The sequence below is a fragment of the Acipenser ruthenus genome, unplaced genomic scaffold (genome assembly GCF_902713425.1).
Source record: "Acipenser ruthenus unplaced genomic scaffold, fAciRut3.2 maternal haplotype, whole genome shotgun sequence".
NCBI classification, from domain to species: Eukaryota; Metazoa; Chordata; class Actinopteri; order Acipenseriformes; family Acipenseridae; genus Acipenser; species Acipenser ruthenus.
In genome coordinates this window covers 65,496-87,500 of record NW_026708193.1, presented here as the reverse complement: position 1 = coordinate 87,500, position 22,005 = coordinate 65,496, and the positions used below count along the sequence as shown (strand labels likewise).

The 22,005-nt window shown below is 47.4% G+C and overlaps 1 protein-coding gene across 1 annotated transcript in view; it reads right to left on the bottom strand.

Annotated features, from left to right (window-relative positions):
* The window catches only part of LOC117432748 (voltage-dependent T-type calcium channel subunit alpha-1I-like), a gene marked incomplete at its 3' end in the record, with an annotated part of 56,498 nt that overhangs the window by 13,933 nt on the left and 20,560 nt on the right, over nt 1–22,005 (bottom strand). Inside the window, exons 6-19 of the mRNA XM_059020249.1 lie at nt 20,755–20,847; nt 18,958–19,267; nt 16,169–16,524; nt 12,268–12,419; nt 10,877–11,062; nt 10,069–10,186; nt 9,112–9,267; nt 8,101–8,191; nt 7,357–7,517; nt 5,942–6,409; nt 4,930–5,030; nt 4,063–4,186; nt 2,977–3,045; nt 62–246 (exon numbers count right to left, since the gene is read on the bottom strand). Of these exons, the coding sequence (XP_058876232.1) occupies nt 62–246; nt 2,977–3,045; nt 4,063–4,186; nt 4,930–5,030; nt 5,942–6,409; nt 7,357–7,517; nt 8,101–8,191; nt 9,112–9,267; nt 10,069–10,186; nt 10,877–11,062; nt 12,268–12,419; nt 16,169–16,524; nt 18,958–19,267; nt 20,755–20,847 (2,570 nt within the window). The remainder of the gene's footprint in view (nt 1–61; nt 247–2,976; nt 3,046–4,062; nt 4,187–4,929; nt 5,031–5,941; nt 6,410–7,356; nt 7,518–8,100; nt 8,192–9,111; nt 9,268–10,068; nt 10,187–10,876; nt 11,063–12,267; nt 12,420–16,168; nt 16,525–18,957; nt 19,268–20,754; nt 20,848–22,005) is intronic.

Sequence of the window (22,005 nt, the reverse complement as noted above, 5' to 3'; positions counted from 1 at the left end):
ATTGAAATGGTCTGAATAGTATTTGGCATATTGATTTTCAGATGCAGTAACTCCTCCTTACCTGAGGGGGCGCAGTGTGCGCAGCAGTCTCAGAACTCTCAGGACCCCCAGGATCTTAGCTCCGCCCGCCGACGCCATGGAAACCACAATATCAATCAGGGACACAAAGACCAGGAATCCATCGAGAATGTTCCAGCTGCTCCGAAGATAGGTTTGTTCTCCAAAGTACAAACCCATAGCCACAACCTGCCAACAGAAACAGGGCTACTGTACTGGAGATCTGAGAGCCAGCTAATTCAATACAGTCTAGTGTAGAGAACTCAGTGCTGGGGATCTGAGAGCAGCTAATTCAATACAGTCTAGTATAGAGAACTCAGTGCTGTACTGGAGATCTGAGAGCAGCTAATTCAATACAGTCTAGTATAGAGAACTCAGTGCTGTGGATCTGAGAGCCAGCTAATTCAATACAGTCTAGTATAGAGAACTCAGTGCTGTGGATCTGAGAGCAGCTAATTCAATACAGTCTAGTATAGAGAACTCAGTCCTGTACTGGAGATCTGAGAGCAGGTAATTCAATACAGTCTAGTATAGAGAACTCAGTGCTGGGGATCTGAGAGCCAGCTAATTCAATACAGCCTAGTGTAGAGAACTCAGTGCTGTACTGGAGATCTGAGAGCAGCTAATTCAATACAGTCTAGTATAGAGAACTCAGTGCTGTGGATCTGAGAGCCAGCTAATTCAATACAGTCTAGTATAGAGAACTCAGTGCTGTGGACCTGAGAGCAGCTAATTCAATACAGTCTAGTATAGAGAACTCAGTGCTGTGGATCTGAGAGCCAGCTAATTCAATACAGTCTAGTATAGAGAACTCAGTGCTGTGAATCTGAGAGCAGCTAATTCAATACAGTCTAGTATAGAGAACTCAGTGCTGTGGATCTGAGAGCAGCTAATTCAATACAGTCTAGTATAGAGAACTCAGTGCTGTGGATCTGAGAGCAGCTAATTCAATACAGTCTAGTATAGAGAACTCAGTGCTGTACTGGGGATCTGAGAGCAGCTAATTCAATACAGTCTAGTATAGAGAACTCAGTGCTGTGGATCTGAGAGCCAGCTAATTCAATACAGTCTAGTGTAGAGAACTCAGTGCTGTACTGGGGATCTGAGAGCAGCTAATTCAATACAGTCTAGTATAGAGAACTCAGTGCTGTGAATCTGAGAGCAGCTAATTCAATACAGTCTAGTATAGAGAACTCAGTGCTGTGGATCTGAGAGCCAGCTAATTCAATACAGTCTAGTGTAGAGAACTCAGTGCTGTGGATCTGAGAGCCAGCTAATTCAATACAGTCTAGTGTAGAGAACTCAGTGCTGTACTGGGGATCTGAGAGCAGCTAATTCAATACAGTCTAGTATAGAGAACTCAGTGCTGTGGATCTGAGAGCAGCTAATTCAATACAGTCTAGTATAGAGAACTCAGTGCTGTACTGGAGATCTGAGAGCAGCTAATTCAATACAGTCTAGTATAGAGAACTCAGTGCTGTACTGGAGATCTGAGAGCAGCTAATTCAATACAGTCTAGTATAGAGAACTCAGTGCTGTGGATCTGAGAGCCAGCTAATTCAATACAGTCTAGTATAGAGAACTCAGTGCTGTACTGGAGATCTGAGAGCAGCTAATTCAATACAGTCTAGTATAGAGAACTCAGTGCTGTACTGGAGATCTGAGAGCAGCTAATTCAATACAGTCTAGTATAGAGAACTCAGTGCTGTGGATCTGAGAGCCAGCTAATTCAATACAGTCTAGTGTAGAGAACTCAGTGCTGTACTGGGGATCTGAGAGCAGCTAATTCAATACAGTCTAGTATAGAGAACTCAGTGCTGTGGATCTGAGAGCAGCTAATTCAATACAGTCTAGTATAGAGAACTCAGTGCTGTACTGGAGATCTGAGAGCAGCTAATTCAATACAGTCTAGTATAGAGAACTCAGTGCTGTACTGGAGATCTGAGAGCAGCTAATTCAATACAGTCTAGTATAGAGAACTCAGTGCTGTGGATCTGAGAGCCAGCTAATTCAATACAGTCTAGTATAGAGAACTCAGTGCTGTACTGGAGATCTGAGAGCAGCTAATTCAATACAGTCTAGTATAGAGAACTCAGTGCTGTACTGGAGATCTGAGAGCAGCTAATTCAATACAGTCTAGTGTAGAGAACTCAGTGCTGTGGATCTGAGAGCAGCTAATTCAATACAGTCTAGTGTAGAGAACTCAGTGCTGGGGATCTGAGAGCAGCTAATTCAATACAGTCTAGTATAGAGAACTCAGTGCTGTGGATCTGAGAGCAGCTAATTCAATACAGTCTAGTATAGAGAACTCAGTGCTGTACTGGGGATCTGAGAGCAGCTAATTCAATACAGTCTAGTATAGAGAACTCAGTGCTGTGGATCTGAGAGCAGCTAATTCAATACAGTCTAGTATAGAGAACTCAGTGCTGTGGATCTGAGAGCAGCTAATTCAATACAGTCTAGTGTAGAGAACTCAGTGCTGTACTGGGGATCTGAGAGCAGCTAATTCAATACAGTCTAGTATAGAGAACTCAGTGCTGTACTGGGGATCTGAGAGCAGCTAATTCAATACAGTCTAGTGTAGAGAACTCAGTGCTGTACTGGGGATCTGAGAGCAGCTAATTCAATACAGTCTAGTATAGAGAACTCAGTGCTGTACTGGGGATCTGAGAGCCAGCTAATTCAATACAGTCTAGTGTAGAGAACTCAGTGCTGTGGATCTGAGAGCAGCTAATTCAATACAGTCTAGTGTAGAGAACTCAGTGCTGTACTGGAGATCTGAGAGCAGCTAATTCAATACAGTCTAGTGTAGAGAACTCAGTGCTGTACTGGGGATCTGAGAGCAGCTAATTCAATACAGTCTAGTATAGAGAACTCAGTGCTGTACTGGGGATCTGAGAGCAGCTAAAATGATCATACCTTTAGCGTCATTTCAGCCACAAATATTGCAGTGAAAATATAGTTGGAAATCGTCAGAAACAGCCTTTCCTGTTTTAAAAAAAAAGAAACACAATTTGGTTAAAATAGCGCGTCAAAACATCAAATCCACCTTTACCAGAACGTGTGACTCGACAGAGTGGGGGTGTCAGGATGGGGGGGCTCTACAGAGTGGGGGTGTCAGGATGGGGGGGCTCTACAGAGTGGGGGTGTCAGGATGCGGGGGGGCTCTACAGAGTGGGGGTGTCAGGATGCGGGGGGGCTCTACAGAGTGGGGGTGTCAGGATGGGGGGGCTCTACAGAGTGGGGGTGTCAGGATGCGGGGGGGCTCTACAGAGTGGGGGTGTCAGGATGCAGGGGGGCTCTACAGAGTGGGGGTGTCAGGATGCAGGGGGGGCTCTACAGAGTGGGGGTGTCAGGATGGGGGGGCTCTACAGAGTGGGGGTGTCAGGATGCGGGGGGGCTCTACAGAGTGGGGGTGTCAGGATGGGGGGGCTCTACAGAGTGGGGGTGTCAGGATGCGGGGGCTCTACAGAGTGGGGGTGTCAGGATGCGGGGGGGCTCTACAGAGTGGGGATGTCAGGATACGGGGGGGCTCTACAGAGTGGGGATGTCAGGATGGGGGGGCTCTACAGAGTGGGGGTGTCAGGATGCGGGGGGGCTCTACAGAGTGGGGGTGTCAGGATGCGGGGGGGCTCTACAGAGTGGGGGTGTCAGGATGCGGGGGGGCTCTACAGAGTGGGGGTGTCAGGATGCGGGGGCTCTACAGAGTGGGGGTGTCAGGATGGGGGGGCTCTATAGAGTGGGGGTGTCAGGATGCGGGGGGGCTCTACAGAGTGGGGGTGTCAGGATGCGGGGGACTCTACAGAGTGGGGGTGTCAGGATGCGGGGGGCTCTACAGAGTGGGGGGGTCAGGATGCGGGGGGGGCTCTACAGAGTGGGGGTGTCAGGATGCGGGGGGCTCTACAGAGTGGGGGTGTCAGGATGCGGGGGGCTCTACAGAGTGGGGGTGTCAGGATGGGGGGGCTCTACAGAGTGGGGGTATCAGGATGGGGGGGCTGTACTCACCAGGCTGCGCGGTGGTATTTCGGGTCTCTCTAGCGCCACCGTGATGCAGTTCAGGAAAATGAAAGCCAGCACCATGTAATCAAACATCTTGTGAGTTATCACGGTCTGACACAGAGCCCGAAACCTGCCAGAAAATTATATATAAAAAAACACAAGACCCCTCCAGCTTATTTCACAGCCTGTACAGAACGATACAGAATTAGAAAATCAGCAACCAAGAGTTTAACCCTTTAAGGACCGATCGTGTTAAAAATCTTTGGATAGGGGAGGGACTAAACTTCACTTCCTGTGATGTCACTGAGAGGGGCATTTAGTGTCTAAAGGGCGGAGAGAAAAACCGAAACGGAACATCACAGGAACCTGTTTAGAGCGAATATTAAAATTAAGGACACGCTGAAAATCCGATGTATTTGACTTATAATTACATTAGAATATTTATTCTGTCTCGTGTGTTTTAATATATATGTTTTTACAACATTTATAAATATCAAGAAACGAGTGGATATAAGCAGATACTGTTTCATGAACTAAAAGCATCATGTATGGGTTGTTTTTACTAATATTATTATTATTATTATTATTATTATTATTATTATTATTATTATTATTTATTTCTTAGCAGACGCCCTTATCCAGGACGACTTACAATTGTTACAAGATATCACATTATTTTTACACACAATTCCCCATTTATACAGTTGGGTTTTTACTGGAGCAATCTAGGTAAAGTACCTTGCTCAAGGGTACAGCAGCAGTGTCCCCCACCTGGGACTGAACCCACGACCCTCCGGTCAAGAGTCCAGAGCCCTGACCGCTACTCCACACACATGCAGAAGAAACGTATTGAGAGAACAGAGTGAAGCTCACCGGTTTTGTGGGGGGAAGAGATAGACGGACCAGTCTTCTCTGGTGTCACACCAGTCTGGCTTGTAAATCTCCATCATCTTCTGAATACGAAAGCAGAGGCTCTGCAAGACATCACACAGGGCGGTGAGAACATAAGAACGATTCCAAACGAGAGGAGGCCCCATTCAGCCCATCTTGCTCGTTTGGTTGTTAGTAGCTTATTGATCCCAGAATCTCATCAGGCAGCTTCTTGAAGGATCCCAGGGTGTCAGCTTCAACAACATTACTGTCAGCTTCAACAACATTACTGTCAACTTCAAGAACATTACTTGTTCAAAGCAAACACGTATTCCTCTGTTTGAAAAGTCTGTATTTGGCAAAGAGATCGGTCGCCCCTTTTTTAAAAAATTTAACTGGGGTGTCCGATCACGCTCCCCTCACCGTTCCCCGCAACAGAACTGAAGTTCAGTGCGTATCCTCAGATCCCCCCAAACCAATCCTGCCCGAGCTCCACGGGGGATGTCAGCTACTGCCCCCTGCAGGACAAAGGCCAGTCCTGCAGGCGTCTGTTATAATTCACTTTACTGTGTGACTCCCCCCTGCGCCCTACGCGGCCGTGCCTTTACCAGGGGAGACCCTCGGGGGACCCCTGCACTCCCCTGACTGTGTGACTCCCCCCCTGCGCCCTACACGGCCGTGCCTTTACCAGGGGAGACCCTCGGGGACTCCTGCGCTCCCCTGACTGTGTGACTCCCCCCCTGCACCCCACATGGCCGTGCCTTTACCAGGGGAGACCCTCGGGGGACCCCTGTGCTCCCCTGACTGTGTGACTCCCCCCTGCACACCACGCGACCGTGCCTTTACCAGGGGAGACCCTCGGGGACTCCTGCGCTCCCCTGACTGTGTGACTCCCCCCTGCGCACCACACGGCCGTGCCTTTACCAGGGGAGACCCTCGGGGGACCCCTGCGCTCCCCTGGGCTCCCCTGACTCTGCACACCACTCTACCAGGACAGGCTCTGTCTTGTACTCACATAATCAATCTCCTCTTCGTATTCCTCCCTCTCCTTTTTCGTGTTCAGTTTTGGAAACACTTCACCGACCAGCTGAGAGGCAGGCGAGGTTTTTCCATTACAGCCCCGGTGTTCCCCCGTCGGGGACCCAGCCACTCCCGAAAAACTCTTCTTCCGGGACGTCCCGGATAAAGACGACCCCGTCCCGGGCACCCGGAGCAATTCGGGGAGCTCCAGCGACAAGGCCCTCCTGTCTCTGCGAAGGCAGGGGTTCGAGAGCTGGCGAGACAGCAGGGAGGTCGGGCGAGGGGCGCTGGGATTGGGGTGCAGGCGAACGTCCGGTTGCCCCGCGAGGAGGCACTCCTGTTCGGGCTGGATCTGGGACCGGCTGGGCCCCGGGATCCGACCCACACTGTTCCAGCTGGACCTCCGGGTGCCCCAGGAGGAAGAGTGCCCCCAGTGGTGGTGGAGGGGATTGCGGGCACTGTGCTGAAAGGACACGATTGAGTTTAGTTTAAAATCTCACATTTCAATCAATCAAAAATAATATATATATATATATATATATATCTAGATAGACAGATAGATAGATAGATAGATAGATTATCAAATTATTTCAATGTTTGAAGATATTGAAAAACACGAGAAAGACTTCTAGTGGAAACGTTTGCCATTGAATTTACACTGAAGACGCTGAGAGAGACTTCTAGTGGAAACGTTTGCCATTGAATTTACACTGAAGACGCTGAGAGAGACTTCTAGTGGAAACGTTTGCCATTGAATTTACACTGAAGACGCCGAGAAAGACTTCTAGTGGAAACATTTGCCATTGAATTTACACTGAAGACGCTGAGAAAGACTTCTAGTGGAAACGTTTGCCATTGAATTTACACTGAAGACGCCGAGAAAGACTTCTAGTGGAAACGTTTGCCGTTGAATTTACACTGAAGACGCTGAGAGAGACTTCTAGTGGAAACGTTTGCCATTGAATTTACACTGAAGACGCTGAGAAAGACTTCTAGTGGAAACGTTTGCCGTTGAATTTACACTGAAGACGCTGAGAAAGACTTCTAGTGGAAACGTTTGCCATTGAATTTACACTGAAGACGCTGAGAAAGACTTCTAGCGGAAACGTTTGCCGTTGAATTTACACTGAAGACGCTGAGAAAGACTTCTAGCTGAAACATTTGCCATTGAATTTACACTGAAGACGCTGAGAGAGACTTCTAGTGGAAACGTCTGCCATTGAATTTACTCTGAAGACGCTGAGAGAGACTTCTAGCTGAAACATTTGCCATTGAATTTACACTGAAGACGCTGAGAGAGACTTCTAGTGGAAACGTCTGCCATTGAATTTACTCTGAAGACGCTGAGAGAGACTTCTAGTGGAAACGTTTGCCGTTGAATTCACACTGAAGGACAGGTCTGATGCTTACCAAAGATCTTTCGGATTTTCCCAGTGAAATGATGCTACTCTTCCTAGACCCCCAGGCAAAGTGTAATTTTTCGGGGGGGAATGCCGGCCTCCCAGAGGTCACGACCCCAGAGGGGCAGGGGTCAAGGTACCCATTGGAGGTCAAAGTGCAAAGTTTCGGATCTGGAGAGAAAACAAAAAGAAAGGGCGATGAGCAGCATGTACTGGAGAACGGGACCACAGTGTGCTAACTATACCCTCCATGATCTTCAATGGCAGACAGACAGACAGCGGCACTGCAATGGCTCTGTATTACACTGAGGGGGCAATGGTAGCACAAGTATAGGGCAGCTACAATGGGGTGAGGCTGGTAGAATGGGACCACAGTGTGCTAACTATACCCTCAATGATCTTCAATGGCAGACAGACAGACAGCGGCACTGCAATGGCTCTGTATTACACTGAGGGGCAATGGTAGCACAAGTATAGGGCAGCTACAATGGGGTGAGGCTGGTAGAATGGGACCACAGTGTGCTAACTATACCCTCAATGATCTTCAATGGCAGACAGACAGACAGCGGCACTGCAATGGCTCTGTATTACACTGAGGGGCAATGGTAGCACAAGTATAGGGCAGCTACAATGGGGTGAGGCTGGTAGAATGGGACCACAGTGTGCTAACTATACCCTCAATGATCTTCAATGGCAGACAGACAGACAGCGGCACTGCAATGGTTCTGTATCACACTGAGGGGGTTCTCCTTACCTGACACGTTTAGCGGATCTTTTGGTTTTTCGCTGTCGTCGAAGTTTGATAGCGATTGCTCGTCGTCAGAGTGGGATTTATTAGCGTCCCCCTGAAAACACAAGACAAGCCCCCCGTCAGCACCTCCCCCTGCCAGGGCTGTGCAGCCCCTTCACAACTAGAGGCAGGGCGAGCGGCAAACATGAGAAACTAATCGAGCAGAGCTCCGCGCGTGCGGTGTGTGTAAACGTGTCTGTCTACTGGGAATGTTGTAGGGGTGCAGCAACTAATCAATGCAGACAGAGATACAGACAGACTGAGACAGACAGACAGACCAACAGACAGACAGACAGACAGACTGAGATAGACACACAGACAGACAGACAGACAGACAGACTGAGATAGACACACAGACAGACAGACAGACTGAGATAGACACACAGACAGACAGACAGACAGACAGAGAGACAGACAGACTGAGATAGACACACAGACCAACAGACAGACAGACAGACAGACAGACAGACACTGAGATAGACACACAGACAGACAGACAGACAGACAGAGAGATACAGACAGAGACTGAGATACACACAAGACAGACAGACAGACAGACAGACAGACAGACACTGAGATAGACACACAGACAAGCAGACAGACAGACACAGAGATACAGACTGACTGAGATAGACACACAGACAAGCAGGCAGACAGACAGACAGACAGACAGACAGACAGACAGACAGACACACACAGAGACAGACTGAGATAGACACACAAACAGACAGAAAAAACACAGACAGACTGAGACAGACACACAGACAGACAGACAGACTGAGATAGACAAACAGACAGACAGACAGACAGACAGACAAAACACAGACAGACTGAGATAGACACACAGACAAACAGACAGACAGACAGACAGACAGACAGACACAGAGATACAGACACACACACACACACACACTGACACTCACAAACACACACACACACACTGACACACACTCACACACACACACACACACACACCTCTGCTTGGAAGCCCTCCACCAGGATCGCGACGAGCAGGTTAAACAGGACGTAGTTTCCGAAAGTCATGAGAGCCACGAAATAGAGGGAAGCCCAGGGAGAGGTGGAGGCCATCCCATTATAGAGAACTGCGTTCCAGTCCTCCTGGGTCAGGATCTACAGAGAGAGAGAGAGAGGAATTAACAATGAAACTGAAGAGAGAGAGAGAGAACTAAAGAACTACAGCTCCCAGCATGCCTCACCATTTCCGCGGGGGCAGAGGCATGCTGGGAGCCGTAGTTCTGTATTGTAATGGAGGTTTGTATTGGAGCAGAAGACCACAGCATAAAGAACTACAGCTCCCAGCATGCCTCACTGTTGCCGCGGGTGCAGAGGCATGCTGGGAGCCGTAGTCCTGGCCAGCAAGTTCATTCTACAGGGAGATACGAAGCTTTTGGCCAAAGCTGTAGAGAGTATAGAGAAATGTAAGACCTACAGAAATGATTTAGTGGACAGAGTGGAATTTGACACAGCATCAGGGTAAGTGTAACAAGCAGCCATGAAAACGACTGCAGACGTCCAATCAAGCTAAAAATTCACACAGAAATGTAATTCAGAGGCTTTGGGTGAAGTCGTTCCAAGCAGTTGGGATTACAGAATTCGTGTGTCGTTTTTTATTTTACTTTTTAGATGTGATATGCATCCCCCTGGCACATTAAAAGAAGATTACTTTTTGAGTATAAAATGTGTTTTAATCTCACAAAGAGGGAGGGGGAGAGGGGGGCTGGTAGAATGGGACCACAGTGTGCTAACTATACCCTCAATGATCTTCAATGACAGACAGACAGACAGCGGCACTGCAATGGTTCTGTATTACACTGAGGGGCAATGGTAGCACAAGTATAGGGCAGCTACAATGGGGTGAGGCTGGTAGAATGGGACCACAGTGTGTTCTGATAGGATCTCGGTGGGACGCACCTGGAAGACAGTGACAATCGCCCACAGAAGAGAGTCAAAGTTTTTCCTGTCGGGGACCGTGTCTCCAGAGTCCGTCTTCAAGCTGAACTTGCATCCAAAGATGTGCATCCCTAATATACTGCAGAGAGAGACAGAGAGAGTTATTACAGTGACTACATTATACCTCTCTGTGCATTACAATGCTTCCATGTGCTTTACCAGACCTATCTGTGCTTTACAATGCTTCCCTATGCTTTACCAGACCTCTCTGTGCTTTACAATGCTTCCCTATGCTTTACCAGACCTCTCTGTGCATTACAATGCTTCCCTGTGCTTTACCAGACCTCTCTGTGCTTTACAATGCTTCCCTATGCTTTACCAGACCTCTCTGTGCTTTACAATGCTTCCCTATGCTTTACCAGACCTCTCTGTGCTTTACAATGCTTCCCTATGCTTTACCAGACCTCTCTGTGCTTTACAATGCTTCCCTATGCTTTACCAGACCTCTCTGTGCTTTACAATGCTTCCCTATGCTTTACCAGACCTCTCTGTGCTTTACAATGCTTCCCTATGGTTTACCAGACCTCACTGTGCTTTACAATGCTTCCCTATGCTTTACCAGACCTCTCTGTGCTTTACAATGCTTCCCTATGCTTTACCAGACCTCTCTGTGCTTTACAATTCTTCCCTATGCTTTACCAGACCTCTCTGTGCTTCACAATGCTTCCCTATGCTTTACCAGACCTCTCTGTGCTTCACAATGCTTCCCTATGCTTTATCTTTCCTTGTGGTGTCTCACACTCTCCTATGGGAGCTGCTCAGCCCTTACCTGAAGATGAAGATGAAGAGCATCAGCAGCATACAGAAGGTGGCCACGTTGTCCATGGTCTTCATCAGGACCACGAGCTGTCTACGCAGCGCCGGCATGAAACGCACCAGCTTGAGGACCCGGAGGAGACGGAACGTCCGGAGCACCGACAGGCCGCCGTCTGATTGGCCGATGATCTCGCACACGCTGCGGCGACGCGGAAGACAAAAAATAAGAGTCATGAACGCAACAATAAGAGACCATGTATAGAGAAGAGGTGTGGTACTTCTGCCAACCACTAGGGGGCAGAGTGTCGCAGCAGGGTTAGAGCACATCAGTAAGACATAGCAGCAATAACAAGTGTGATACTTGTTACAACCACGAGGGGGCATAGTTTTGCAGGAGCAATAATAACACCACAGCAGAAGGAAAAATCACATGGAATAGGTGTAGTGTTTCTTACATCCACAAGGGGGCACAGTCCTAAGTGCAAACTTATATGAGGTGAGAGAATGGATTTTAAAGATGGTCAGCGCTCCTTTAAAGGGAGGGACCAGCGATACTGTTAATAAAGCTAATAAGAGGTGAGAGAATGGATTTTAAAGATGGTCAGCGCTCCTCTAAAGGGAGGGACCAGCGATACTGTTAATAAAGCTAATAAGAGGTGAGAGAATGGATTTTAAAGATGGTCCGCGCTCCTTTAAAGGGAGGGACCAGCGATACTGTTAATAAAGCTAATAAGAGGTGAGAGAATGGATTTTAAAGATGGTCAACGCTCCTTTAAAGGGAGGGACCAGCGATACTGTTAATAAAGCTAATAAGAGGTGAGAGAATGGATTTTAAAGATGGTCAGCGCTCCTTTAAAGGGAGGGACCAGCGATACTGTTAATAAAGCTAATAAGAGGTGAGAGAATGGATTTTAAAGATGGTCAGCGCTCCTCTAAAGGGAGGGGCCAGCGATACTGTTAATAAAGCTAATAAGAGGTGAGGGAATGGATTTTAAAGATGGTCAGCGCTCCTTTAAAGGGAGGGGCCAGCGATACTGTTAATAAAGCTAATAAGAGGTGAGAGAATGGATTTTAAAGATGGTCAGCGCTCCTCTAAAGGGAGGGACCAGCGATACTGTTAATAAAGCTAATAAGAGGTGAGAGAATGGATTTTAAAGATGGTCAGCGCTCCTTTAAAGGGAGGGACCAGCGATACTGTTAATAAAGCTAATGAGAGGTGAGAGAATGGATTTTAAAGATGGTCAGCGCTCCTTTAAAGGGAGGGGCCAGCGATACTGTTAATAAAGCTAATAAGAGGTGAGAGAATGGATTTTAAAGATGGTCAGCGCTCCTCTAAAGGGAGGGACCAGCGATACTGTTAATAAAGCTAATAAGAGGTGAGAGAATGGATTGCACTGAACTCGCCTGATAATAACGATAATCCCATCGAAGATATTGTAGGGGTTTCGAAGGTAGTTGAAAAAGCCGAACGCGGTGAGTTTGAGGATCATTTCCAAGGCGAACATGCTGGTGAAGACAATGTTGCTGATCTCCAAGACGTTGGTCAACTCTTCCGGCTAGAATTGAAAAAAAAAACAAAAAAAAACGGCCGTCAGTGACATCATCTGCCCACGTTTTTTTTCAATGTCAGTTTTTCTGTTCAGTATCTGGAAAACTACAAAGCGCTGGGGGTGGAATTCAATATGTTAACAAGAGAACATTATTCAGCAGCTTTCATTGGCCTCTATGAAGCTGAATCAGTTAATTCTATATAGAGGGTGATGCTGCTAAACTTTTGTCCACAGCTGTACATGATGTATCGTAATAGAGGTCTGTATCGCTTGTGATACGAGACCACAGCATAAAGAACTACAGCTCCCAGCATGCCTCGCCATTGCCGCGGGTGCAGAGGCATGCTGGGAGCCGTAGTCCTAGCCAGCAAGTTCATTCTACAGGGTGTTGATGCGGGACTTTTGGCCACAGATGGACAGATTTACGAACAGACACCATAGCAATGAAAACAGGAAGGTGCCAGTTTTAAAAGCTCCACACCAGTCCTTTTTCAAATGAGGGCAACAGCATTTAATAGGTGAACAAAATCTCTTCATATTAGGTCTGGTACCTTCAGAATTAGGACTTTACAGGAGAGCGAACCTCTTTCATGGATGAGAAGGAGTCTGTCTGTTTCAATTGAGATCTCAACAGAGTCCTTTCTTAAATAGTCGCTCTCCTCCCACCCTCTGAATTGAAGTGGCTTTTGACACTAGCTAGTCCGTGGGAGGAGAGTTTGAATTTGCGGGGAGAGAGAAGAAGATACATTTATTGTTGGGATCGCATCTGAGCCTCTGTTGTCAGCGCTTAAAGACATTCCCAAAAGAAACTATCCTTTTAATCGAAGCGACGGGGAGCTAGCGTTATCAGCAGTTCAGAAACCAAGAGAAACTGAATACATGCAACGGCAAACGTTTCCACTAGAAGTCTCTCTCAGTGTCTTCAGTGTAAATTCAATGGCAAACGTTTCCTCTAGAAGTCTCTCTCAGTGTCTTCAGTGTAAATTCAATGGCAAACGTTTCCACTAGAAGTCTCTCTCAGCGTCTTCAGTGTAAATTCAATGGCAAACGTTTCCACTAGAAGTCTTTCTCAGTGTCTTCAGTGTAAATTCAATGGCAAACATTTCCACTAGAAGTCTTTCTCAGTGTCTTCAGTGTAAATTCAATGGCAAACGTTTCCACTAGAAGTCTTTCTCAGTGTCTTCAGTGTAAATTCAATGGCAAACGTTTCCACTAGAAGTCTCTCTCAGCGTCTTCAGTGTGAATTCAATGGCAAACGTTTCCACTAGAAGTCTTTCTCAGGGTCTTCAGTGTAAATTCAACGGCAAACGTTTCCACTAGAAGTCTCTCTCAGCGTCTTCAGTGTAAATTCAACGGCAAACGTTTCCACTAGAAGTCTCTCTCAGCGTCTTCAGTGTAAATTCAATGGCAAACGTTTCCACTAGAAGTCTCTCTCAGCGTCTTCAGTGTAAATTCAACGGCAAACGTTTCAACTAGAAGTCTCTCTCAGCGTCTTCAGTGTAAATTCAATGGCAAACGTTTCCACTAGAAGTCTCTCAGCGTCTTCAGTGTAAATTCAATGGCAAACGTTTCCACTAGAAGTCTCTCTCAGCGTCTTCAGTGTAAATTCAATGGCAAACGTTTCCGCTAGAAGTCTTTCTCAGTGTCTCTTCCACTCCCTCCCTGTTCTCTAACTCTCTCTCTCCTCTCCTTCCCTATCTCCGTCTCCCCCTGTCTCTCTCCTCCTCTCTCTAATCTCCCTCTCTCCCTGTCTCTCTCCTCCCCTCTCTATCTCTGAATTCCCTCCCCCACTCTCTAATCTCCCTCTCTCCTCCCTCGCTCCCCCCCTCCCTCTCTCAATCCTCCCTCCCTCCTCTCTAGCTCCAGCTTGACATGTTTGCACAATGAAGAAACCCTTGGCTCTCCACACAGCGCTCCTGCAATTCAGACGCCGCAGCAGCAATTGGAAATTCAATCCCACTTGAACAGAGCTGTATCGACAGAGCTGTGAATGTACTTAATGAGAAGCTTCCTCACAGCCAGCAGTGTGAGAGGCTGTTCACAGTGAAAACAAAACACCCAACAGCATTCATCAGCAACACTCCTTACACTGAGAGGCAACGCTAGCACAAGCACAGGGCAGCTACAATGGGGTGAGGCTGGTAGAACGGGACCACAGTGTGCCAACTATACCCTCATTGATCTTCAATGGCAGACAGACAGACAGCGGCACTGCAATGGCTCTGTATTACACTGAGGGGCAATGGTAGCACAAGTATAGGGCAGCTACAATGGGGTGAGGCTGGTAGAACGGGACCACAGTGTGCCAACTATACCCTCATTGATCTTCAATGGCAGACAGACAGACAGCGGCACTGCAATGGCTCTGTATTACACTGAGGGGCAATGGTAGCACAAGTATAGGGCAGCTACAATGGGGTGAGGCTGGTAGAACGGGACCACAGTGTGCTCACTATACCCTCAATGATCTTCAATGGCAGACAGACAGACAGCGGCACTGCAATGGCTCTGTATTACACTGAGGGGCAATGGTAGCACAAGTATAGGGCAGCTACAATGGGGTGAGGCTGGTAGAATGGGACCACAGTGTGCTCACTATACCCTCAATGATCTTCAATGGCAGACAGACAGACAGCGGCACTGCAATGGCTCTGTATTACACTGAGGGGCAATGGTAGCACAAGTATAGGGCAGCTGCAATGCAGTTGCCCCATCATTAATACACAATACGAGGCATATTTGAAAGCGATTAGTTATCCAGTGCCTAGCTCTGTAGGCACTTTAGTGGGAAGGTCTTTGATTAGACTGGGGAGTCCTGTGAGGTCTCAGCCAGGGAAACTACAGCGAGGGCTGATCCATCTCCCACAACTCTTCAGCTGCAAAGGTCATTCTTAATGAGAGGAGCCGAGGGTCGTTAGGAACATTCTAATTTAACATTCTAATTTCTGTAACAGCTTATTAATTACAGGCGTGTTTAATCTTACAAGAGATTACTATCTGCAACACTGTCAATAGCACAGCATGGGACTGATTCACCTGCTATAGCACTGTCAATAGCACAGCATGGGACTGATTCACCTGCTATAGCACTGTCAATAGCACAGCATGGGACTGATTCACCTGCCATAGCACTGTCAATAGCACAGCATGGGACTGATTCACCTGCTATAGCACTGTCAATAGCACAGCATGGGACTGATTCACCTGCTATAGCACTGTCAATAGCACAGCATGGGACTGATTCACCTGCCATAGCACTGTCAATAGCACTATGCAATGGCCCTGATTCTCTCCCAGCTTTGGCGCAAGCATCAAAAGAAACATATCCCTCATATTTATATTATGCAATCGTCCCTCGCAGCGGTGTGGAGTAGCGGTCAGGGGCTCTGGACTCTTGACCGGAGGGTCGTGGGTTCAATCCCAGGTGGGGGACACTGCTGCTGTACCCTTGAGCAAGGTACTTTACCTAGATTGCTCCAGTAAAAACCCAACTGTATAAATGGGGAATTGTATGTAAAAATAATGTGATATCTTGTAACAATTGTAAGTCGCCCTGGATAAGGGCGTCTGCTAAGAAATAAATAATAATAATAATAATAATAATAATAATAATAATAATAATAATAATAATAATAATAATAATAATCTTGTCAAGCGCTTTGTGACGGTGGTCCGCTATGAAAGGCGCTATATAGAATAAAGACAGATTGACGGCCATGCTAATGTTGTGCTGTGTTCCTCTGTGACTCACTCACCTGTTCGTGGTGTTCAATTCCCATGCTGATGGTGTTGATGAGAATCGCCATCATGATCCCTCTGTTGAAGTACTTGCTCTCCACGATGGCCCACAGCTTCACCCTCATCCCGTCCCAGAGTTCCTTGCACCGGGCGCATCCCTTTCTCTTCTTCTTCCTCTCCTCCTCCTCCTCCTCCCGCTCCCCTGGCTGGCCTCCCTCCTCGCCCGAGCGTTCCGCAGCCTCGCTCTCGCTCCCGTCGCCCCCCCTCCCTCCCACGGGGGAGCAGCGGGGGCAGCTGTCGGGGTCGGAGGTCATCGTCAGGGCGATGGGAGCCGCGGTGGTCTGGGTGGTGTGTTCCAGCGGGCAGAGCGCGTCTGGAATGAGGAGACAGAGAACTACACTTAGCAGGAGAGCGAAACTACATCTCCCAGCATGCACTTCGGCGAGCTCTTTCAATGCTGTTAATAAAGTTATTTTGGAGGCACAAAAAAAATAAGCTTTTCTCAGCCGCTGTTCTGTTTTTGGAAAGGAAGAGGAAATCAGGAACTGCACTGTTGTTACTGCTCTAATACTGTTAATAAAGTTTGTTTGAAGGGACACGCAGTCTTTTTTTCAATCAGGAACTACATCTCCCAGCATGCACTTTTGTTACTGCTCTAATACTGTTAATAAAGTTTGTTTGGAGGGACACACAGTCTTTTTTTCAATCAGGAACTACATCTCCCAGCATGCACTTTTGTTACTGCTCTAACACTGTTAAATAAAGTTTGTTTGGAGGGGCACGCAGTCTTTTTTTCAATCAGGAACTACATCTCCCAGCATGCACTTTTGTTACTGCTCTAATACTGTTAATAAAGTTTGTTTGGAGGGACACGCAGTCTTTTTTTCAATCAGAAACTACATCTCCCAGCATGCACTTTTGTTACTGCTCTAATACTGTTAATAAAGTTTGTTTGGAGGGACACACAGTCTTTTTTCAATCAGGAACTACATCTCCCAGCATGCACTTTTGTTACTGCTATAACACTGTTAAATAAAGTTTGTTTGGAGGGACACGCAGTCTTTTTTTCAATCAGAAACTACATCTCCCAGCATGCACTTTTGTTACTACTCTAATACTGTTAATAAAGTTTGTTTGGAGGAACACGCAGTCTTTTTCACAGCCCCTTTTCCGTTTTTTTTATTTTTTTTTTTTATCAAGAACTACATCTCCCAGCATGCACTTGTGCGGTTTCTTCCATCGCGCTTTTTTAGTGTGACGTCACCTCCGCGGCGATTGTCGCTAGGCGGTTCATAGCAACAGCGATGAGTGTGTTTTAAAACAGGGGTGAACCTGCACAGCGAGAGGTGATACTTCAATATAAATTAAATAGTTTTGCGGCAGACTGCAACCACCATTCAGAAAAAAAACACTGAAAAATAAACTCTGAACGCCTCTGTCTCCCATATCTGCAAAACAAACAGTTCACAAGACGCCCGCTTCATAGCAACGGGACCTTAAATCATTCAGACACAATTAAGCTTCTCACAAATTAAGACATCTGTTATCCATCTCTGCTTCTCAACAGACTATTATAAACCTGCTTCGCGACAACAAGAATATCAATATTTAACAAAAACACGCAAAAAAACAGGGGTGGGGTGTAAAGTCGGAGACGGGACGACAGTATATATAAATGGTTCTGTCCCGGAACGGGTTAATAATGGCAGCGCGTTATTAATCGGTTCTGATTGCTAAAATATTCACCCTCATTTGTGTGTAACTTTCTACGCTGCTTTGAATGCAATTTAATTAATTAAACTGCCGTCCCGCCTCGTTAAGATTATTACTTTCACTCAGGGGCAAATAAAATACATCTAAAAATACACGAAACTCATTTTCCCAAGCTGCTATTAAAACACAGCTCACCTTTCGCATAAAAAAGAGCCTTTTTATTTAAAAAAAAAAAAAAATACCTAACATTTATTTACAATATACCCTGAGGTATCGCGTCCACGATAGCTGATTAACAAATCGTCTACTCCACGTCTTTTCTGTTAATATTATCTACTGTTTTTATCCTTGTGTTGTTGTTTATTATTATTATTATTATTATTATTATTATTATTATTATTATTATTATTATTATTATTATTATTATTATTATTATTATAAACGATAGTAGATTTAGGCGGGAAACTTTAGCTCGTAAGTTTTATCCTTCATACTGGGATTAACTTTGTTTTTTAAGACGTTTGCCGCCGTATAAGAATGATTGAAATTATCCAATTTTTAATTATTCTTCCCTTTAACAAAAAAAAAAAGTGAGCGCCTAAAAACGTCGCTGTTAGCAACCGTCTCTAAGGAAGTGAGTTTCGGGGACGGAAGCGCTGCCGCGCTGTTCAAACCCGCAGAGGAATCAGAAATGTCCCATCTTGCTCTGTCGTTATTTAAGTAAATAATTGTAAAAAAGGATTTCTTTGACTAACACCGAGTCGTTTTCAGTTTTCCCAACACACCTTTTTTTATTTTTTAACTGTAGAAAACACCAGTAAAACAAAACAACCAAAAAAAAAAACCGCAATTTCCCAGCATGCATCTGTCCGTAAAAAATATATTATTATTATTATTATTATTATTATTATTATTATTATTCATTTATTTCTTAGCAGACGCCCTTATCCAGGGCGACTTACAGTCGTAAACAAAAATAAATTACAAATTACAGTACAAGTATTAATACAATTAAAGAGCATGATAAAATACAATGGCTTCGGTTCTAGCAAGAACAAGTTTATGACAAAATAGGATTCAATAAATGACGTACCGGGCTGCCTCTCGTTGCCGTTGACGCCCACTTTGTTCTGTCTCCTCCTCCGGTGGACGGGGCCGGGGTGGCCCCCTCTGAGCACGGAGTACAGCCAGGCGGTCCTGCGTTTCGCCTTGCGCAGGATGTGACACACGTACTGGAAGATGGCTTCGTAGCAGTCTCCCGGCTCGTTGAAGCTCGCCACTGTGCTGGAGGAGAGGCACAGCGCCCGCTGCTCCTCCATCAGCTGGTGCTCCCGCTGCTTCGTCTCCGAGAACTGCGTGGCGATCACAACCAGGCACAGGTTGATCATGAAGAACGAGCCCACCTGAGGAGAGAGAGACAGAAACACGGACACGCAGACACAGGCAGACAGAAACACAGATATGCAGACACAGAGACACACACACACACACACACACACACACACACAGACACAGACACAGAGACACACAGACAGACAGACAAACAGACACAGAGACAGACACACACACACAGACACAGAGACACACACGCAGACAGACAGACAGACACACAGACACACGGACGGACACACACACACACACACACACACAGACAGACAGACACACACACACAGAGACACACAGACACAGACAGACAGAGACAGACAGACAGACACACACACACAGACACAGAGACACACAGACAGACAGACAGACAGACAGACAGACACACACACACACACACACACAGACACACACACACAGAGACACACAGACAGACAGAGACACACACACACAGACAGACAGAGACAGACAGACAGACACACACACACAGACACAGAGACACACAGACAGACAGACACACACACACACACAGAGACAGACACACACACACAGAGACACACACGTAGACAGACAGACACACAGAGACGCAGACACACAGAGAGTAGGGCTGGTTAAAGCAGCACTGAAAACAGCCCAGTCCCTCCAGCACAGTTGCATGGGGAAGCATTGTAAAGAGATGAGACCACAGCATTCTACCAGCCTCACCCCATTGCAGCTGCCCTATACTTGTGCCAGCTTCACGAGGTGGACCGTGTCCAAATGAGACTCCCAGACCAGTCACTGGGAACCTCCAGGTTTCAAACCCTTTTGGTTTTTAACCGCTGGCCCGCCAAACTACGTGCTGCTTTCAAAACTCCACGTTTGACAGCTGCGTCAGCCAATGGAAGGGCAGGACAGGTAAGACGCAGTCATTATCCCGTCAAACGCAAGCACTTTGAGACTCCAGGGTTTAATATTGTAATGCAGCACAGAGAGGCTCGGATCGTTTGCAGAGAATTCAAATCTGCGACCAGAGTTAATTTGTTCTCGAGGAAGAAACACAATCGAGCTGTCAGAAGGAGACGGCTTGATTCACTCCCTGTGTATAATTCAGTAATAACCCTCCACGCACAGCACAGGCAAACTGCCATCTGACTGGGCGATCTGGTACTGTTTAATAATGATCTCCAACGATAGTGCAAGTATAGGGCAGCTACAATGGGGTGAGGCTGGTAGAATGGGACCACAGTGTGCTAACTATACCCTCAATGATCTTCAATGGCAGACAGACAGACAGCGGCACTGCAATGGCTCTGTATTACACTGAGGGGGCAATGGTAGCACAAGTATAGGGCAGCTACAATGGGGTGAGGCTGGTAGAACGGGACCACAGTGTGCTAACTATACCCTCAATGATCTTCAATGGCAGACAGACAGACAGCGGCACTGCATGGCTCTGTATTACACTGCAATGGCACAGATCACAATGGAAGTTGTATTTGAAGTGAATTATAAAGATCTGACTTACGATGATCAGCAGGATGAAGTAGATGAAATTGTAGAAGGAGTGCGCGTCCATCACATAGTACATGATCTCCACCCAGCCCTCCAGCGTGATCACCTGCAAGCAACAGCAACCCAGTGTGAAGCACCCAGCCTCTCACCACCGCCTTCCACCCGCCTCGGCACACCCGGGCCGCAGTCTGAGCGGTACGATGGAGGTTGTTGTGTGGGTTGGGGTGTGGGTTGGGGTTGGTGTGTTGGTTGGGGTTGGTGTATGGGTTGGGGTTGGCTTTGGGGTTGGGGTTGGGGTTGGTGTGTGTGTTGGGGTTGGTGTGTGGGTTGGGGTTGGAGTTGGTGTGCGGGTTGGGGTTGGGGTTGGTGTGTGGGTTGGTGTGTGGGTTGGGGTTGGGGTTGGTGTATGGGTTGGGGTTGGCTTTGGGGTTGGTGTGTGGGTTGGGGTTGGAGTTGGTGTGCGGGTTGGGGTTGGGGTTGGTGTGTGGGTTGGGGTTGGGGTTGGTGTGTGGGTTGGGGTGTGGGTTGGGGTTGGGGTTGGTGTGTGGGTTGGGGTTGGGGTTGGGGTTGAGGTTGGGGTTGGTGTGTGGGTTGGTGTGTGGGTTGGGGTTGGGGTTGGTGTGTGGGTTGGGGTTGGGGTTGGTGTGTGGGTTGGGGTTGAGGTTGGGGTTGGTGTGTGGGTTGGGGTTGGGCTTGGTGTGTTGGTTGGGTTTGGGGTTGGTGTGTTGGTTGGGGTTGGGGTTGGGGTTGGTGTTTGGGTTGGTGTGTGGGTTGGGGTTGGTCTGTGGGTTATGGTTGGTGTGTTGGGGTTGGGGTTGGTGTGTTGGTTGGTGTGTGTGTTGGGGTTGGGGTGTGGGTTGGGGTTGGGGTGTGGGGTGTGTGTTGGGGTTGGGGTGTGGGGTGTGTGTTGGGGTTGGGGTTGGTGTGTGGGTTGGGGTTGGTGTGTGGGTTGGTGTGTTGGTTGGTGTGTGTGTTGGGGTTGGGGTTGGTGTGTGGGTTGGGGTTGGGGTGTGGGGTGTGTGTTGGGGTTGGGGTTGGTGTGTGGGTTGGGGTTGGTGTGTGGGTTGGGGTTGGGGTTGGTGTGTGGGTTGGTGTGTGTGTTGGGGTTGGTGTGTGGGTTGGGGTGTGGGTTGGGGTGGGGGTTGGGGTGTGTGTTAGGGTTGGGGTGAGGTGTGTGTGTTGGGGTGAGTGTTGGGGTTGGGGTTGATGTGTGGGTTGGGGTTGGGGTGTGGGGTGTGTGTTGGGGTTGGGGTGTGTGTTGGGG